This window comes from Phoenix dactylifera, chromosome 7 (assembly GCF_009389715.1).
Source record: "Phoenix dactylifera cultivar Barhee BC4 chromosome 7, palm_55x_up_171113_PBpolish2nd_filt_p, whole genome shotgun sequence".
NCBI lineage: Eukaryota > Viridiplantae > Streptophyta > Magnoliopsida > Arecales > Arecaceae > Phoenix > Phoenix dactylifera.
The window spans coordinates 4,455,655-4,475,569 of record NC_052398.1 but is presented as its reverse complement, the minus strand read 5'-3'; the positions used below and the strand labels follow the sequence as shown (position 1 = coordinate 4,475,569).

Genomic DNA, 19,915 nt, shown 5'->3' with positions numbered 1-19,915 from the left:
ATAGAGTTAGTAATTTAAAATCAATGATCCATTGAATATGACACCACAAAAATATATAGAAACCAATATTACATATTTTATCTCCCATATAATCATCAAGTACACATCAAAATAGAGTTAATATAGCATGGTGCTTTATTTACTATAATTAACCATCAATGGCCAATAATTTTAAATCTATCGATGATAATACATAAAGTGAAATTAGCAATTTATATATCATCTTATATATTTTATTATACTAAAACAATGAATACCACTCGTTTTTAAATTAATTTGAAGCATAGATTAATATTCTTTGGTAATATTTATATCTAAAACATATCCAAATGATTTGGATCTTCAATTAGAATGGCCATTAGAGTTAAAATTGTAAAAATTCAAAAATATATTATGCATCGAATGATTCCTTCCAGGAATCGCAAAGGGCTACCACCTAAACTTCCTTCGGGCAGTGTTTCCAACTTCCAAGGGGGCAAAAAAGGAAAACAGTAATAGCAAAAGAATACATTGAATCACTCAACGAGTTCAAACCTCAGGATCACAGGGGAACAAGTTTGATCCAATGGATATTAGATCGACAAAATTGAGCTCAAACTTTCCTTAACTCTCAGGATCCAAGTGGCTATAGCATGAGGTCCAATCAGTGTGACTGGAGATGGATGGCCATCAAAAGTTTCTAACTGCTACATAAGAAAAGAATGCTGCCCAAATTATTCTTTCCGCTTAAACAACACATGCAAGGCTCGCCTGTTGTGCCCCCTGTTTCTCTTATTGCACAAGAAAATCAGCGTGGTGAATTATCTCCAATTATGATGCTTATACGCTCAAGCAGCTTTCTTGCAGTAGTTTTCAAGCCATTCCATGGTCACACTCTTTGGCCTCTCGAGCGGTAATCCAAGAGCACGATCCCATATAAGCTGCACCATTAATGGAGGCTTAGAAGATCTCACACAGATAATTAAACAATCACCTGAAGAAAGTAGCAGGAAATGGAGGCACTAACCTGGGAGCTTATCCCTATGCTTCTTGAGACACCAAATAGAACAGTGTAATACCTGCGTATGCCAAAATTTCATTGATTTCGTCAGTCTGCAAGCTCAAGTCAGTAGATTATATGTGCAGTGCAAATTATATGATGCTATGATCAAAGTCCTTGCCAACTAGGCTACAGACTGCCTATTGTGGCATCTGACCGTTTGCCGCGGAACAAAACGCTGAGAAATGAATCTTAGATATTAAAATCAATCCATTATGATATTTGATTTAGATAATGTCCTCTTTAACCACCATCTAATTATTCAACATCTCTAGAGTGGGCTATCACCTTTTCTGTTGGCAAGTTTCCCACTGGAACATCAACCTTTTAGCATGATACTTTCACTAAAAAGATTTGTCCACAATGAATTGGACCTTGTAGCCCTATGTTAAAGCTGAAAAGACAGCTTACCTTGCTTCAGACAAACCAAAATGGTTCAGCAAGACTCCACTATGAGCATCAACATTGGGCCATGGATTCTTGACCTGCACAAATCTCAAAGAATAAGCATTACTTAACAATATGGTAGAAACTATTACAAACTAGAACTCAAACCAAATCGACAACATCCTAGGCATGTTCAAACTCATGTTTTGCTTGATCAGTTCTGTTAAAATAACACAAGCAGGAGATGAAAAATTTCCAAATGTAATTAAGGTTTATTAATTTAGAAATAGGCGCAATATTACATGAACAGTGCTTTGACGTAGTCATGAGTGTGCAAACTTTGGATCAGAATTTCATTAGCCAATCCTTGTTATTTTGAGATAGTTTTGTTAGGATACAGATATTAAGAAAAGTTTCATTGGGACTTGGTATACAAATATTTAGAAAGAGCATGACTAAATTAACAGGATTTTGCATCATTCAAATCTTAGGACTCTTAAATCCTATTAGTCAAATAGGAGGGATCCAGAATTTTCATCATTCTAAATTTTACAGCTGATGCTGTTCTAATTCACTAACTTCAAATTTATCATGACCGCAACTGCCAAGTCTACGCGATGTATAAAGGCATCATGCCTAACTCCTGGGCCTGACGAAATTGTTTCAACCCAGACGAACCGAACACAAAGATCATCACAGCCTCCCGTTCATCCTCAGATCCATAGCACCAAGAGAATATTGAACAATTAGACTAAATCATATCCTGGGATCACCTAGTTTTAAGAAAATCAATTGTTATCTGTTTCTTCATGGTAAGTGCCAGACTTTAAGTTTGAAAAAAACGAGAACAAAAAGTAAAACAATGGATCCAATCAGATAGAAGGGATCTACAGCCCTATGTTGCCCTACATGATAATGTTGCTTAAGTGACCTGCAACCATCATTTTGTTATGAGAAGTGGTTTATACTCTTCTTAGAATTTCACCAACTACTAACTTTGTTACCTCGAAAGCTTCACAGTGATAACTAAGTGCAGAACTCATAGGATGGGTACCTTCAGAAGAAATGATTAAACGTTGGAATAGCACACTAAATTAGAAGTGGACTAAATTTTAGAACCCTGAATATAAATTCTCTTACAACAGCTCATAAACTTTGTATACAGAGCACAGAAAGCAGTAGAGAGTTGCAACCAGGCCTCCAGATTTACTTATGCCCATAAGTAAATAGAGTAGAAATAGCCACCCATAAGTAAATAGAATAGAAATAGCCACCTAATGATGACAAATAAAGAATACATGCAAGAACAAGAACCAGGTTGACAAATAGCCTGGATAAAATAGTGAGCTCTCTGCACAACACCATCTAATGCAGGCAAGTGAAATGCAATGTTGACTCCATGATAATAGATAATTGCATCTGATACTCATTCACACCCTCAAGAAGGAAGACCAAGATGGCTTTTCACAAATTGAGTACAGAATGTAGTTGCAAATTAATAATATATGCTAACTGTTAATCAGTGAGTACTAGGTAGACTCATCTAAAGTGAGAAAAGCTATCGATCAAATAAACATATCCATAGAAAGTGAGGTGGTTTGTCACCAAATACCAGAACAAGTATAGCAAAAACTAAAAAGAAGCAGAGACAAAAACAGCGACCACTCTGGTAGCCTGCAGCCTATGTACTTTGACACAGTTGAGAAGGATGCATCACTCAAAAAGAACAAAATAAAGGACCAAAGTCATGGGCCTATTATATCGAATGTGATAAACTCCCCACGTCATAAATGTAAAATGGGCAATCCCACATACAGCAATTATTCAAGAATAGTATTAATAAACATGCATGCAAATAAACACACAAGCACACTTAAGGATGCAGCTTAAGCTTATGATCCATCTTAATCCTACTCCACATGATGCCGCATGAACTTATGAGTGATCTTAATATCTTAATCCTATTGTTTATGAGTTCAATATTTTAGGATCATGCACATCAAGGCAAGAACGAGAATGTAAACCAAGTAGCGACTTGGCTGCCATAAATTAAAATGGAATATGCAAGAAAATCCAGTAGCATTTAAAAGCACAATGAAAATTGAGCCAAGTTGGAGTAGATGAGAAAGGATGAAAAAGGAACAAGACGTAAAAACAGACCAACTGTTATGAAGTAGGCAGTCTGACCCAATATCTCAGACAATTGTCAAGCACTTGCGGTGGCAAAAATTGTGAAGGGATCACAAGTACATCTATTGGGTGGCTTTAAAGAGTTTACCACATCTTAGAAAAAACTGATGATGCATGTACTAAAGCTCTTGAACAAGCTGAGCAACAATGGGCTGAAGAAAACACCTTGGGCCTACCAAAAGTAGTAAAGATGAGGACGTACAAGACACTCCTATCATCATTTCAAGCATGTTTCTTTGTACTTTTTAAAAGATTATACAACAAATGCACTACAGACAGCATGGATGAGATGAGAAGCATGGGGATCATACGCTTTAGCAGAGCATACACGTCTCCTTTCAATTCAGTTAGATGATGAGAACCTCAAGGCAAAGAGTAATGATGCTGATGCAGTAAAATTTGCAATACTAGCTTTAGGGGCTGAGAAATTGAGGAAAATCACAACAACTCATTCTAAACTCCTCCCAACAGTAGAAAACTCTATATATAATCATCACTCCAAGCATTTTTTTCTACATGAACTGATGCTAGAAACATTCCTCGAAGCATCAGACTGTGGCACCAGCTGCAAGAACTAACAACAGTACATGGCATATTTGGCACATTCAACCATAGAGTCGTGTATATAGTCAATATTTCTGTAAGAACTGCACCATCATGGTTCCAGACCACCTGACTTATGTCAATAAGACTTGAATAATCATAGAGTTACTCTGAAAGATGAGCAAAATGCTACCTAAAAAGAGGTTACCATCTCGGGCTTGAAAGGTTATTCTTTTACCTCAAATTACTAATGACGCTCTACTCATGCCCCTGGACAAATTGATAATGAAAACACAGCTATCTATATATAGTTATCTTTGCACAGCAAAAATGAATAAGCAAGACATCTGACAATGTTACCTTGCCTAGCTGAGTAAGTATCGGAGGAACAACTTCATACAACATTGAAACCTAAAAAGAGAAGTAAAACAAAGGTTATGGAACAATTTTGAAGATAGACATAATATTCGAATTGGATGTTGACCTAGAAAAGGCACAACAGCAATTATATCAGAAGGGTTTATGAAATTAACCAGCTGGAACAATGGATCATCAGGTAAATGCTTCAACGCAAATTCCCTTTGGCATGTATATCTTGGATCCGTTTTACGTAGAACTCCATGCCCATATCCAGGAACAACCTGTAAACAATTTAAAGAGTGAAATGGAAACAAACGATGCTAGCATGAGAATTTCTCTGGTTAGTTTCAAACAGGTATAAAGGATACACTGAAAATATCCTATACATTGGATGACGGTCTTAAAACAACTCACAAGCAGAAGGGCAAGAGTGTTTAGAAACCCCTTCCCAAGAGAAGAGGGTAAATTGATGCAAAAGCATCAGAGATCCTGTATTGAGGGGATAAATGTAGAAAGAAATAATTCACCAGATTTTCTTCATTTCACTTGTATCTACTCAACTTACAATATAACACAAGCCAAACAGATTTTCTTCACAACCCAAGGGTGCAATATCTCCATGTCTTTGTATGGATAGCATCAGAAAAGGAATAACTTCAATCTTACATCAGTACATATTTTCCTTTTTCTATTTTTGTGCATCTATTGCATCGCTAAAAATACTAAACTGCTGCCTTGTTTCTAAGCACGATCAACTACAAACTAGGATGATAAAAGAACGAGTTACCTTGCCACTATTTAAAGTCTTCCAGACATAGTCTTTCAACTGTTCAGTTGTAATGTTTTCTCCACACTCTTCTACCACGGATTTGATCCATAAAAGCACTTCCTGCAGCAGTTAACAGAAAAAACAAAAAAACATGAGACTGTTGTGTTGTACGTCTTCATGACACAGACTGCTGGACTTGTGAATGCTTGAGTAAGATAATCAAAAATAAGCTGGTAGAAATTGAGTAATTAGTCTCTCGAAAAAAAGGAGCTGAGTAGTTAGCAGGGGAGAGAAAGAATAGATTGGCATCACTGAAGTCTACCAACTTCCAGACAACAATTGTTTGTGATTTAGCATATATATTTCTCATCAGTATGTTTGACAGAATAAAATGGCAGAGACCCTGCTAATGAGCATTAAAAACTAGTAGAATGATATGTGTAGGACAAAATGTACCTGAAAATAGTATAAACAGGGTTTTTGGTAAACCAAAGATGGGAAAATTTGTCATTTTGGCATCCAAAAAGAAATACAACCTGAATGACACAATACCAGGTTTACACTCTTTTCCAAGACATACTGAGATGTATTGATTACTTCTAAAATCATTGCATGACCACGGCTATCACAACAACCTGTACCACCCCATACCAAATGTGCCATACCAAGATTTGGTTTAGTATATAAGCCGAACCAGTCTGTACTATTGGTCCAAACTAAGCAAAACTACTCTGTATTGCCTGGTTTCAAGCCTTCAGCCAATACCATGGCTAGGATAGAGAAAAAAATGTTGGAAGACTTTCTCAATGCGTGGTGCGTAGCATACTATACTGACCATACCGTAACAAACTAGTTACTTAATAGTATGATTCCCAGTGCCCAAGGTACGCCATCTTGATACCAGGCTCCGTACCGATGCCACGCTATTACTGTGTCAATATGATACAATATGGAACCAGTTCAGCATACCAAGTGTCAGTACACCCTCCATACCATAAACTGGTACCAAACTGATATGGTCTGTACCATCCAGTTCGGTACGGTACATCCCGGACCATCTAGTACCAGTTTTGCATACTGTGTTCATGACAATAAGTTTGCTTTTGAAGATCAATTTGTAGATAAAGCGGCAGCAAATAAGAAAAAGAAAAGTGGTGCAAAAGACAACATTACCTGATTAGCCAAACCATGGAGTGGGCCAGCCAAACCGTTAAGTGCAGCTGCAAATGAAAGGTATGGATCTGACAGAGCACTAGCAACCTGAAAATTGAATCAGTGTTTTATCAGCAATTATAGAGAATACTCATGATGCATCATTGGAAATGGAACTGAAAACAATGCCAATGTAGATACGATAGTTAGCTTAAACTGCTAGTGGATACACAAGCTTTATCTTCTTATACTGTCTAATATGGAGTTGCACCGCAGCAAAATAAAACAGAATGAACGATAGAAAATAGAGTCTCATTTACCAGATGAGCAGTATGTGCACTAACATTCCCACCCTCATGGTCACTGCAGAACACATATGTGAATCCAAATGTGGAAAATGGCATTAAGTTTTGGTAATGAAATGTAGGGAAAAAAATTGGGAAAGGTAAGGGGAAGAATAGAGAACATTATAATGGATCGGCCACCTGTGAATTGTTACATAAAGTCTCATCAACTCCAGCATTTTTGGATCATCATATCCCAGCATGTGAGAAAAATTTGCACCATAATCCAGAGAACGATCCGCGGGTATGATTTGTCCCTCCTTGTAAATCCTTCAGCATACAGGAGAACAGTCCATAAACATGCATGCATCACCATAGTCATGATGGCAGATTAAATGCTTCATGCCGGCATTAAGATTTTTTCATAAGAAATGATGTGGCAGACAAGTGGCTTTAAACAAATAAATCTAGAGATATTCATGTGCAAGAAATGAAATATTAGAAAAATGTAATATGTATATGTCTAACAATATTGATGTCTATGGCATGACCAGTTAAATAAGAGACCCATACATGGCATGTAGGGAGCCACCTGTAATAGTGAAACCAAAGTATGATTTTGAATCCTAATTTAATTTATATCAATGCAACAGAAAAAGCTTGTCCCTGGTGGTTATATGAAACAAATAGGTGGAAGATTACAAGTAAACATGAAAAACTTATATGTACTCCGTAAAATTAAATCAAGTTCAAAGATTCTGATTCCCACAGAACTAATCTAGGAAAACATAAGCAGACTGACATTCTGGTAAAACTACTAGTTCAGCAAGTCAATAAATAAATACTACCTTCGATAAATAAAAGAAGCCACAACTGGAACTCGTGCAATTAAGTTCATAGAGTCCTCATATGTCGGCTCCCAGAACCTATAAGTAACAATGGCAAATCTTAGGCAAACTCACTGTATTATTGTCAAATAATTTTTTGAAACTATATACTTCAGAAAACTTACTTTGATTTAGATAACCCTTTATCATATGCCTTCTGAAATTCACTTTCAACCTGAAATAGGAGAGAAAGAACTGTCTCAAGGAAACTTCTTCAAATGATATATCTGAAAGATTATAATAAATACAACCTTGATTTTTTTACTTCGCTTAAGCATGAGAAAGAAAGGCAACTCTCTTGCACAATATATGCATGTGGCACTAGAGCATTTAGACTGTAGTTTACTTTTATAAGTGATGACCTATGACCATGACTTATGAGCATCACGGCCACTATTGACACAGGAGACAAGAACAACCATGCTATTGAGGTTGAGATGTAGATGCACATGGGCAGGTGATGGCACCCATGTATTGGGTGCCAGCATGTTTTATGTTTTTCTTAATCTTTTTCTGTATACCTGGATTATTCATCAAAAACTTACATTCCATATTCATCAACTACAAAAAATGCATTTTGAATCAGTTTCCATCACAAACCATGCAAAGCATTTAAGAGCACATAAATGGAACATCTGTTATGCATCAGTTAAATAAAAAGTATCCCAATGACTAAAAAGATGACTGGAATTGCCCTAAGGACAGTGGACTTTTGATGTAGGAGAGCTAGAAGTAAAGTTCTAATCTTGGGAAAATAAATCAAAATACAGATTATTGGGAAGTTAGGGTTCAGGTTAAACTTGAGATACAGGGGAAACTAGGCTGAGCTGGGCAGAAGCATAGCATGCTCATAGGTCATGTAGATAACTTTTGGGGAACTTGAAAAGATCTATAGCCTCCAACTAGTAATGACACTGAATAGGAAGCAAGAAAAATAATATGGACAAGAGAAGACGTGGGAGAAGAAAACAGGAATGTTAGCTAGTAGCTTCATACCACCATGAATCCAGGGCTCCTGCTAAGTTTACGAGCTAACACTTATTCAGTGGCATTATAGAGAGAAAAGAAACATCTCTTTAATATTAAGAAAATATAGATTTATTGATAGAACTCCATGTAGAAAGCCACTAAAACCACTTCAAAACACAATCTTGATTGCTTAAACTTCCTAACCAAAATTATCAAAAAGTGGAAACTGTAAACAGCAATCCTACACAAGATGGGAGTAAAAAACCTACCAAAGATATTTGAAATTCGAGCTGAAAATTATAATAAATTGAAACATAAATATTTAAAATACAAATTAAATTAGGAGCATTAGTAATTTAAAAAAACATTTGCACAACACTTTGTGGAAGCAGCCAAAAGATAGCTACTTATGTAAATCTACTAACATGATGGTGAGCAGCTATTAGAAGAAAGTTGTACACTTCATTCTACCTTGCAAAGCTAATCCACAATTCCAATCTATATTTGGCCTTGAGTATGATTCATCAAACTTAAAAAAATTCCCATGTCGGGCCCTTAACCTTGATGGTGATCTTTAAAGATATGTTCTACTAATGCACTTAGATTCGACCCTCCAAAATTCCATTTATGTGAAGGTAGGGGTACACATGGGTTTGTCAACCCAAGAATCAAACCGAACTGGCCTTGTTGGGTTGGGTTGGTTCAGGTTCAAAAAGGACAAGGTCAGTGCCTATTCCAATTTTCAGAAACCTGATTAGATCAATTTGAGGTTTGGGTTAAGGGGTTAGATAACCCAGATCCGAACCAACCTGATCCATATATAAACTCATATATGCATACATCCATATCAAGTTATTCTCTAGTATTATATTAATTATAATGGTTAATTTTCATAGTTCTTCACCCATGATTTTGGTTAACTATCGCTTTTTTTTAAATAAAACATTAGTTTATGGTGACTGTAATTTGCAACAGCTTATATTGTAGATACATAAATATTTTGGGTTTTAAAGTTGTAAGATGCTTAGTTGCAAGGACCAGGAGCAACTGCAGGCACGGGTTCTAGAAAATGGTCACTTACAGAAACAATTTTAATAAGGAAGAATTTAGAAAGCAAGTGCGGGTTCAAGATTCCGAGAAGATTCCAAAGTGGGTGCATCACCCTAGGTAGAAGATTACAACTACTATGGTAAAATGGATTTAAATAGATTGTATATTAATCTTTGTAAGCCACCTCTCATTGTTAATTTATTTCATTAAGTTTATTTGCTGAATTTTTGCATAATTGTTAGGTAATCCCAGAACCGATCGAACCGACCTGATCTTAATTGGGCTGGGTTGTGTTGGTTCCACTATCGATTGATTCCGTTCTGGTTCCAAAAATTAATAACCAATTGGGATTGGGGCGGTTCTGAATTAGCCTCCAACATAAACCGACCGACCCATGTGCAACCCTATGTGAAGCCATCTAGAATATTGGGTAACATAGACACTTTTTGGTATATGGAAGAAATAGATTCATCGGAAATTCATTATTATCTGAAATTCATTATTAGCTGAAGTCATGACATTAGATTTAAAGAACAATAGCTTTGACCAATTTACTATGGAACGGTACTTTACTGAAGCTATATAATCAAACTAAAGAAAATGAAATGTTTGTCACGGTTTGGTTGCTTCCCAATTTATTTCAATTGCAAAAACATACTTACTGAAGGTTTTATCAGATTTCCAGTGGAATAAATTATAGAAAGGCTAAAGGTGTGACGTATGTCATGTTTTTTTAGTTGATAAGGTATTTGTATTTAAATCGACAAGAGACCAAAAAATATTGGAGGAGTCTCATATATTGCATAAGAGAATTTAAAGCAGATCATGCGTCAATTTTTTTCTGCTTTTGGTTAAAAAGATTCTCATCAGTGTATAAGGAGAAAACATCATGGCCAGCATTATTTCAGGCAACTAGGCTATGAAGATTTGAGCTAATTTCACAACATTCTTGCACATATTATATGCTGTGAATCTTATTTAGTATTCATGCAAGTATTCTGGTAGGTTTTTATTTTTCTATAATCTTTCTTCCTTGCTTGCAGCTAAATTGATGTCTTTATTTATATGTTTATGTTTACTAATAATATATATTCCATGATGTCAACGCTTATGGGTCCAAACTCCCACAAAGCAGCTAGGCACATTAATGTATACAGACATGCCTACAGATAATGAGAGAGAAATATCTCGAGAATGATTATCTTATCTGAATTAATATATTCACATATAAGAAGCCAACAGCATAAATCAAAATGATGATACAGGAGTAGAAATTACCTGCAGTGCCATAACACCAGTGGTAAACTGTGTCATTGGATGAGCTGTTGCCGGAAGAGCATTGATTGCCTTGTAAACATTATCTGCATCAATAGTCCAATATTAACATTTCCCTAACATGATCAGAACAATGGCAGCATCATGTTTGATGCTAGTGCATTTTAACGAATGTGACGTGATTGAGGATGCAAGTCAAATAAGTCAAGGAATATGTGGGCAAACTATTTCACAGGGAAATGAACTTTTTCTAGCAAATCTTTAGAACTTAAATTTAAAAAAAAACAGACGGCTTCGGCGTCATTTGCCATTATTTTCATTTTTGCGGTTTTCAAAAATAAAATAGAAATTCTATTTCTGTTTTTAAAGTTTTTTAAAAAAATAAACATGTAGTGATGGCGGCAACGACAATGGCAAAGGTAGTGTGGTGGCAGCAATGGCAACGATGGCAGCACCGGTATGACGGAGGAGGTAACAAGGATGGCAACAACATTATGAAGAAGGCGACAACAATGATGGTAGCAACGGTGGCGGTGGCGGCGACAGTGGAGATGACAGCTATGGTGGCAGCAAAGTTGAGGGGAGTGATGGTGGTGGCACTGTCGATGGTGATAGTAAAATATATGATTTCTTATTTTTGAAATTATTGAAAGTAAATATTTCTTACTTCGAATTTTTCTAGAAATAATAAAATAACTTTTAAAAAATACAAAATAAAAACAATAGCACCAAAACATGTTTTTTCTCAATTTCTGTGTTTTTTGTTTTTTAAAGTATAGAACAAGAAATAAAGTGACACCAAACGAGTTTTTTTTTTTTTTGACAAAAATGGTAGCTGGTAGTTTGGTTTCATGACCGCAGCAGTTCGGTTACATTAGAGCAGTAGGGAATACTACCACTTCTAAATAACACTATCTAGAGTGCAAATTGCATGGTACTGCAATAATGTAGTGAAACAGGCATATTTTGTCTTTCTGAAAACATCATACTTTACATGTATGCATGTCCAGAACGTTACCAACTGTAAGTGATCACTCCTTGATGTAAAAAAACTGATTAGCCTTTCTCATGCACTTTCCAATAGCAATTATACACAAGCTACATTGTAGAGATATTTGAGCACTGAATACTTCACAAATTTTTGCATGGTGATATATTGATAATTGAGCTTGAATAACCAACAAAATTTACATCAGAGCATCACAATGTGATCTAACATTTCATCTAGCAAATAGTAATCTAGTGAGTGGAAAAGAAAAATAGGATACAGTATATTGTTTAACCTTATAATGTAATATTTTTTTCAATTTTCCCCTTTTCAGTCAAAATCTTAGAACCAGGACATAAAAATTTTGAATGCATAATGCCATTATGAATGCATGACCTATGCATGTTCGCGCTATTGACACATCATAAGATATCATGAATATAGTTGCTTATAATGAACCACATAGCTGCATGAATAATTAATTTTTATGTGTATCAAGTAATGTGCAGAATTTACAAGCAATCCATAAATAACTTGGTTGACAAAAAAACCTGGAACTTTTGAGCGACTGTGCAGTTCTTTTGATAGTGCATCAACTTGTTCTTTGCTTGGCACCTACAGTAAAGAAGAAGAAGAAATTAGTCCTGAATAATAAAATGTAGTATGAGCCAACATTCAACTTTTTCACAAATAAATGATACACTGAAAAAAAGGGACACTCAAGGATAGAGTACGAGCAGATTTATGTGATATGCAATCAAACTCTATCAATATTAAATGTAGACAGAAAGTGAAATGGGGCAACCGGATTGTACAGATCCAGCAAGTGTTGTTTTACAGAATGAAAAAACATAATGCTACAGGTCATGTTTTTGGTTTGATTCGATCAAATATATCCTTTTTGCCTATTTTTATAATATTTTCTGTTTTCCCTCTCTTATTTTTGTTGATGGGGAGTGACTAGCCTCTTTTCCTGATTGGTAAGAGTGCAAACATAGTTTTACCACCATGATAATAAAAGACATGTTCCCCAATCAATCCAGAAACAGTGCACTTTCCTTGTACAAGAAATAAGTCATCATTTCAGCTCCTTTAAATACATGGCCTTTAAGAATTACAATACAAATGCGAAAAATTTTCTTTCCCACGATCTCTATGCCACTACATCTAATATATAGCATATCTTAGGATACCTTGCAAGACTTTGAAGGAAAAAAAAGAAGCACTACAGCTCTCAACCTGGAAACTAAGCAATCCAAAAAAAAAGAGAATCAGCTATTGCTTTCCCCAATATCCATTCTACATTGTCCTTCAATAGTTCACATCATTAATCTCACCAGCAACATAATTTGAACAGTCCAGAATGTTATCAGCCTACCTATTGCCTTAGAGCCTAAGTTCTTACTTGTCCTCCTATTGACAACTCAAATGAATTAATCAGAAACAACCCCAATGAAAACATGGACCCAAAAAAAAGCCAAAAAAAACAAAAGAAAACAAGTATATACCCACCATGATACTAGCCTATCTTATATACTTGTTTCATCTTTTTCACTAACTTCAGAAAGCATCCGTAGTCTTTTGAGTCCAACAAAAAGAAACCATTATATTGACCTAGAACATATAGAAAACCATACACTCATAGCTCAATAACATTCCTCTAAAGGTCAATCCCTCTACAGTTTGCACTTACCACTAACTCCAAAAGTTAACAAAGATCTCATGTTTATCATATCTTCAAAATCAAATGTTAGTCCCTTAAATAAACAGTTCTACCAGCCTTTCCCAACAAAACAATTTTAAGTTCTAAAAGTATAGCCATCAAATATCACCAACATAAGCAAGCAGAATTCTTCCCTCTTTTCAGATACTACATTTCTACAACCATAATAGTTCCAGGAAGTCCCTGTAGCACATCTGTACCAAGCAAGCAAGTGGAAAAATCTTTTTGAATCTTTGAAATCGCAATGTAACAAGAATTGTTCATTCTTCATATTAAAAAAAATTGACAAAAAAGACATTATGGCAAATCAAAGATGCAGATGACTATTTTATCAAACAGGTTGAGAATCCATAAATTTTGTTTTACAGGTAAAATATGATATCATTGGACAAATAAATTCTTGATAATATATTTGAAGTCTACGATGGCTGACACATATTTTAAGTTTGCAACACAATCATGACTACTACTGCTGGATGTAACAATTTTTTACTTCAGGCTGATGTCCCTGCTATTACATGGCACTACCAATTATAGGAGGTTACCATGTTCATCTCTACTGTTAACAGACAGAAGAGTACATCAACTAAATCATAACAACTGAGGTCGAATTTGACTTGTCAACCCATATATCTCCTAATGACAACCTCAGATTACTACACGAGGATACGGGGGTCTATTACAAAGCAAAGTGATGTTGTTGAGTACCAACATGATCACAGATGTGCTGATATTTCTGAATAAAGCAGCAAACCGATGTTGTTGAGTACCAACTTGATCACAGATGTGCTAACATTTCTAAATAAAACACACATCCTGGAATCAAGATCAATCAGCAAACATCAATAGAATACCAGCTACAGTTTTTATCCATTAGCCAGATGGAAGCGTTCAACATCATAAGGAAGTCATGCCAGAGAGTAATGGAAGAAAGACCTACCAAGTGACAAATCTGGAAAATCATGGAACATTTGCATTAACATGACAGAATTTTTATCTACATTCATAGAAATGCCAGCAAAAAGTCTATCCCTAATAAAACCATTCTTTGAAAGCAAATCCATTAAGAACCAAAGCCCTATATTTCTTTTTCTCCTATTCAGTATTTTCCATAAATCCTTTTATGACACTCTTGAATACTCTCCAATTGAAGAAGGCACGAGTCATGAAAATCTTTTAGACAAGCTTCAAGGGAGCGGTAAAGATATTGCTATACAGATAAACAAACAAAATGATCACCTTGCCAGTCAAAAGAAGCCACAGAAGACCCTCAGGCAAAGGCTCCCCCCCAGGACTCGCAGCAGGCAGCAGTTTCTGACATTCAGGAATAGAGAGGCCCCTAAACCGAATGCCCTGAAAACCAAAGAATCGATTGTGTCAAGTTACCAACTTTTGGCCAGATCACAAAGCTTTTAAGAGAAAATGTATCATCAAGCCAGAATCATATTAAGCTGTGATTATGTATCATATGGCATGTAGAATAAAGCAGGAAAATGCACCTCATCTGGATCAAGTAAAGATGTCTCCCATAGCAAACCAGTCATTCCTCTCATTCCACCAATAACCTAGGAAAAAGCAAGTTAGGATCGAAGAAATTAGTTATACAATTATAATATATGGATTATTACATACTCCTAAGATAAAGTCAACAACTCAACACACTAAAGAATGATAATCAATTGTAAGCATATAGAGATATACCATATCAACAGTGATATTTCCGAGTTGAACTTTTCCATTTTCTGCTTTCAGTTTCTTCAAGCGCTCCTGTAACACAGTAAGATATCTAATAGAAAGTTCACTAGAGAATCTATATATCTGAATAGCATGAAGCATAACCCATGATATGGTTACTTTGATCTCGAGGAGTTTTCTCATTCATTGTGGAAATACATAGATATTACAACTGGCCAATATCCATGGGCTGTACGTGTTATAATGTCCGCAAGAATATGGGCTCAACAAGTATGCTCCGATGATAATTAGAGGGAAGCAGCATATACCAAAAATACAGACCACGGGCATATACAAGAACACGACATGGCCATGGCTTATGACATCCTTTATGACGCCAAAGTAATTTTGAAAACACACGTGTTACTGCCTACCATGCAGATTAGTACCGCAATGATGATCATGGGCATACTCAAAAGATAACCAAAGATGTGCTTGGAAGATTCTCTTTTTGTATTGTCCATAATCTAAACTTTTTAGTAGCTTCTTTTAAATAAAAAAGAATGTTTGAAACCACAAAATCAGATGTTTGACAACCATGTAAGAAAACCTCATAGACACAACTTGTTGCTTCTGACAAATACTTACAACAGTTATGAGATACACTATCTGCAATGCTGCACAAATGTGAGGAGAAACCAATAGAACATATATAAATTATTTATATCATGTTGGTAAATCCAGAATATTCATCAATTAACACCCCACCCTATGCTAAACTAATATTATAGGACAAGCAAAGCATATATCTTTGTCATGGCATAGGCACAATACCAATTCAAGTCATAGTACGCAACACATTGAAGATTAATATCAGTAACAGAACTTTTCTAAATCATGTCAGATGATAAGGTATGATGCAACACACTGAACATTTAATATCTGTAACAGAACTTTTCTAAATCATGTCAGATGATAAGGTATGATGCAACACACTGAACATTTAATATCTGTAACAGAACTTTTCTAAATCATGCCAGATGATAAGTTATGATATCGGCATCAAAATGAGAATGATACAGACAACAGTATCGGGTAAAGTTTAAATCAGAATAGAAGGTAAGAAACTAAAAATGATTAATCATGAAGAAACTTCAAGAAGAAGACCTGTTGCTCCGGAATCAAATCCTTCAACTGAGAATGAAGATCCTGCAAATTACAAAACATGAATCAGATAATAAATCATTACATCAAATGGATACAATCATCCCAATGAAGACAATAGAGCATTTTACAGCATAAGAAGAGATAATTAAGAAATGAACTCCCAAATCCAAAAATCAGCATAACAACAAAAGTAATTTAAGATATAAAAGAATACAAGTTGTTGAACTGTGTTGATCTGCTACTAGAGGCTGCATAACAATGAAATTAGAAGAGAGAGAGGAACTCGATGACCTAGTTCGAACACATTTAATGAACAAATAAGCCAACTATGAGCTATCTGGAAGAGCATTTGGTTTCCGATGTAGGCTGCAAAACAGTGTCAAACTATGTAATAGTTTAGACAGGTCCCACAAGGAATTAGCATAGCATATATTGGCAGCTCGACACAAAAGAGCAGTGACATAAAGGTATGCAACTAGCCAATCTATCTTCAAGGCACATCAGTCTCCCATACACATAATACTTGTGTCATTATTTCATTTGATGATATACAAATTAGGCATTTACATCATATCCACTTAGATACATCATTTCCAAAAAAGGGAAAAAATAAAGAAAAATGATTCCCATACTATGAACTCAAATACCATCACAATAGAAGGATTGGTCCTCGTCTCAAAGCTCTTTGCTACCAAAACAAGATAAAACAAACCATCGTGCAGGAGCAAAAGCAATTCATCTCAGAAATAGGAACTTCGATCATATTCAATAGAAAAAATTGATTAAACTCACAAGATCTGCAGCGCTCTGGGTTTGAAACCACCGCGCAGAAGCCAGTGAAGTAGACTGCTGGGCCTGGAATCAAAACCACCAAGAATCACAAAAAAACAACAGAGCAAGATAATCAATCAAATAATAATCAAGATGCAAAAATCATCTATATGCCACAATTTCCAGTCAAGCAAGATGAAACCAGAATACTTACAAGACGAGAACGGAGCTTCGAGAGCACCGCAACACTTCTGAAGAAAACCATGGCTCCAAGATATCCTCAGAATCTTGAGCACATCATAAAAAAGAACAATCTACGAGATAAGAATCCTCGTCACAATCTATGAGATAAGAATCTTCGTCACAATCTATGAGATTCAGCATTGAACTATTCAAGAATCTTCGTCTTTCTTTAGAGACAACAAAAATCAAGAACTCGAGCTGCGCCCAAGAGGAAAAAACCAAAAGAAAAAGTAACAGATGCGTCTGCTACGAGAAATTTAGGTACATATGGAGGTGAGAACGAAATCCGGAAGCCGATCTAGGGATAGGGTTTCAACGAATGCTCTCCAATATTCTTGATTATTGGGGGGGGGAAGAAAAATCGCAAAATAATAGAAAATAGAGATCACTACATCGTACTAAAAATCAGAAGAAAAAAAAATACCCAGCTAAAAGTAGGTCGAAACGAGATCGATCGAGGGAGAGGAAGAGACGAAGAAGGTAGACGAAGAAGGCAGACGAGAAGTCTTACCTCTCAGAAAGTTCATTTTTATACGATGGGGTGATACCATATGGAAAGTCTGCCTACACTTTTCGTCCCTTCGCCGTAAATACCCCTCCTGGCTCCATGGGAGTTGACTAGATTAGTTCTCCTTCCTTAAATACCCCTCCAGAAGACAGATGTTGCCGCCTGATATAGATCCAACGGCTATACCGGGTGATGGAAAGTGCTACGCGATCCTAGCCGTCTGATTAGGTAAGAATTAGCGGATTAGCCAGGTTGCCCGGCCGGGGATTCAAGCGGCGCGTGCGTAGACCCGACGCCATCGGAACGGACCGGTTTATTTGTTTTAGAAAGAGCGAATGAGAATTATGCGCCGAGGAATTGCTGTCGAATGGAGGAAGTAGATTGACGGTCCAGTGGGCCAAGATCCGACCGAACCCGTTTTGCAGGCCGGTCCACGATCCACGGGTTGAACTAGAATTCAAACGCCGTTAGGGACGGCTGCCGCCGCGGGCCGCCGCAAATCAGAGGAGAGAATTGGAACGGAAAAGTTAGAGAGAACGGCAAAGAAAAAGGTCGAGTTGCCTGCTTTATTGGAAATGAAATGCCGTTTTGATTAAAAAAAAAAAAATCAAACTGTTTAAGGAATAAAAAAAAAATTAAAGATCCAGGACCTTTCCTTGGACGAAAAAGTTAGAGGCGACGTGCCATGACGCCACACAGTTCCCCCGTGCGAAGCAAGTCACTGATCGGCCGTCCACTTTTTGAAGTTAATAGATTTGTTTCTAAAAAGCCGAAACAGCATCAGTTCTAGAAGCCGTCTACGGTCGACATCAAATCCTAAGATGTCAGTTATATATTGAACTAACTTCTTATTATAAAAATACTAGCTCAAATCTAAATCAATTTATTATATTATATATTTTTTATAAATTTAAAAAAATAATTATGTATTTTAGAGATCAGATGTATTACAAATTAAAGTTTGTGAGATAATTTTATACTCTACAATCTCTAATTATTTTACAATAAAATTTTTTGCATTATTTATGCTCTTGTTATTCTTTTTTTATTTTCTTATTTAATCCTTTAGAAAAGAACCTAATAAGACCCTAAAATTTATTAAAAAATAAAAAAGTAAAGAAAAAATTGAAGGAAAGAAGTTGAAAAGGTTAAAAAATAAATGAAGAAAAGAGAGGGAAAGAGAAGGAAAAAAAAGAAAAGAATGAAAGAATGAAAGAAAGAAAGAATAAAAAAAAGAAATGAAAAATAAAAGAGAGAAAAAATAATTAAAAAAAGAACGGTGGGAAAAAATTAAAAAAGGAACAGAGAAAGAAAGAAATATTAAACAGGGAAAGGAATAAATAAATAAACAAAAGAATAAGCCAAGGTATCCTGCCCCGTGAACTATTTGGGACACTTAAAACATTGGGTGCCATGGAGCATCGCCATCAAGAGATGAATCATTCGCCAAATTAGAAAATTTAATAGGTACACGATATCCCAGAAGATGAAAAATGTCAAAATAATGACACCATGCATGCAAATAATTATTTAAAAAAAGGTTAGATAATATAGAGCAAGTGCCTGAAATGCAAAGGGAATTTAATGTATATAATGCAAATTAATATACATTAACACAAATAAAGAATGGGCTTGGGGAAACAACAACTTGCAAATGCGTCGGGTCAGGCAGATCTAGTCCATTTCAGGGGTAGGATTTGCATACAAAGATAAGATAAAATGGGGCACCCCTATTCCAAATATTTAGCTCAGAATGGATATATTTCAAATGTTAAATAAGATTTCAATTTGGATTAAAGCAATGTTTGTTATCATAAAATTAGCATGAGTAAGCTATACAAATCTAGGCCCAAAGTATTTTAAAATGTTGGCTTAATTGGGTTGGGTTAGGCCAATTTTGTATCGCTTATCCCCACCATCGTGCTTATGATTCCTG

At 35.7% G+C, this 19,915-nt stretch overlaps 1 protein-coding gene across 5 annotated transcripts; it reads right to left on the bottom strand.

Moving 5' to 3' along the window:
- Positions 1–370: 370 nt before the first annotated feature.
- Positions 371–18,089, bottom strand: LOC103702283 (citrate synthase, mitochondrial). 5 transcript variants are annotated; one of them, XM_008784626.4, is made up of 20 exons: positions 17,983–18,089; positions 17,443–17,542; positions 17,250–17,312; positions 16,458–16,499; positions 15,318–15,383; positions 15,116–15,181; positions 14,856–14,969; positions 12,445–12,508; positions 10,909–10,991; positions 7,737–7,786; positions 7,573–7,650; positions 6,926–7,054; positions 6,761–6,803; positions 6,462–6,548; positions 5,307–5,408; positions 4,693–4,800; positions 4,520–4,570; positions 1,451–1,524; positions 1,007–1,058; positions 371–920 (listed from the first exon to the last, which is right to left on the bottom strand). In XM_008784626.4, exons 2-20 carry the CDS (start codon positions 17,491–17,493, stop codon positions 828–830), a joined length of 1,416 nt encoding a protein of 471 aa, XP_008782848.2. In that variant the 5' UTR covers positions 17,494–17,542; positions 17,983–18,089; the 3' UTR covers positions 371–827. The 5 variants fall into 5 exon arrangements, with proteins under 5 accessions (XP_008782848.2, XP_026658477.2, XP_008782849.2 ...); XM_026802676.2 differs by having other exon boundaries at positions 17,443–17,515; positions 17,983–18,066; XM_008784627.3 differs by having other exon boundaries at positions 17,443–17,515; positions 17,896–18,036.
- Between the last annotated feature and the right edge of the window lie 1,826 nt (positions 18,090–19,915).

Coding starts and splice junctions, on each gene's coding strand:
- LOC103702283 (XM_008784626.4), bottom strand. CDS start 17,493: ATGGTTTTCTTCAGAAGTGTTGCGGTGCTCTCGAAGCTCCGTTCTCGT. Junction 15,182..15,317: donor GAAATATCACTGTTGATATG/GTATATCTCTAT, acceptor GCTTTTTCCTAG/GTTATTGGTGGAATGAGAGG. Junction 7,651..7,736: donor AAAGGGTTATCTAAATCAAA/GTAAGTTTTCTG, acceptor TGTTACTTATAG/GTTCTGGGAGCCGACATATG.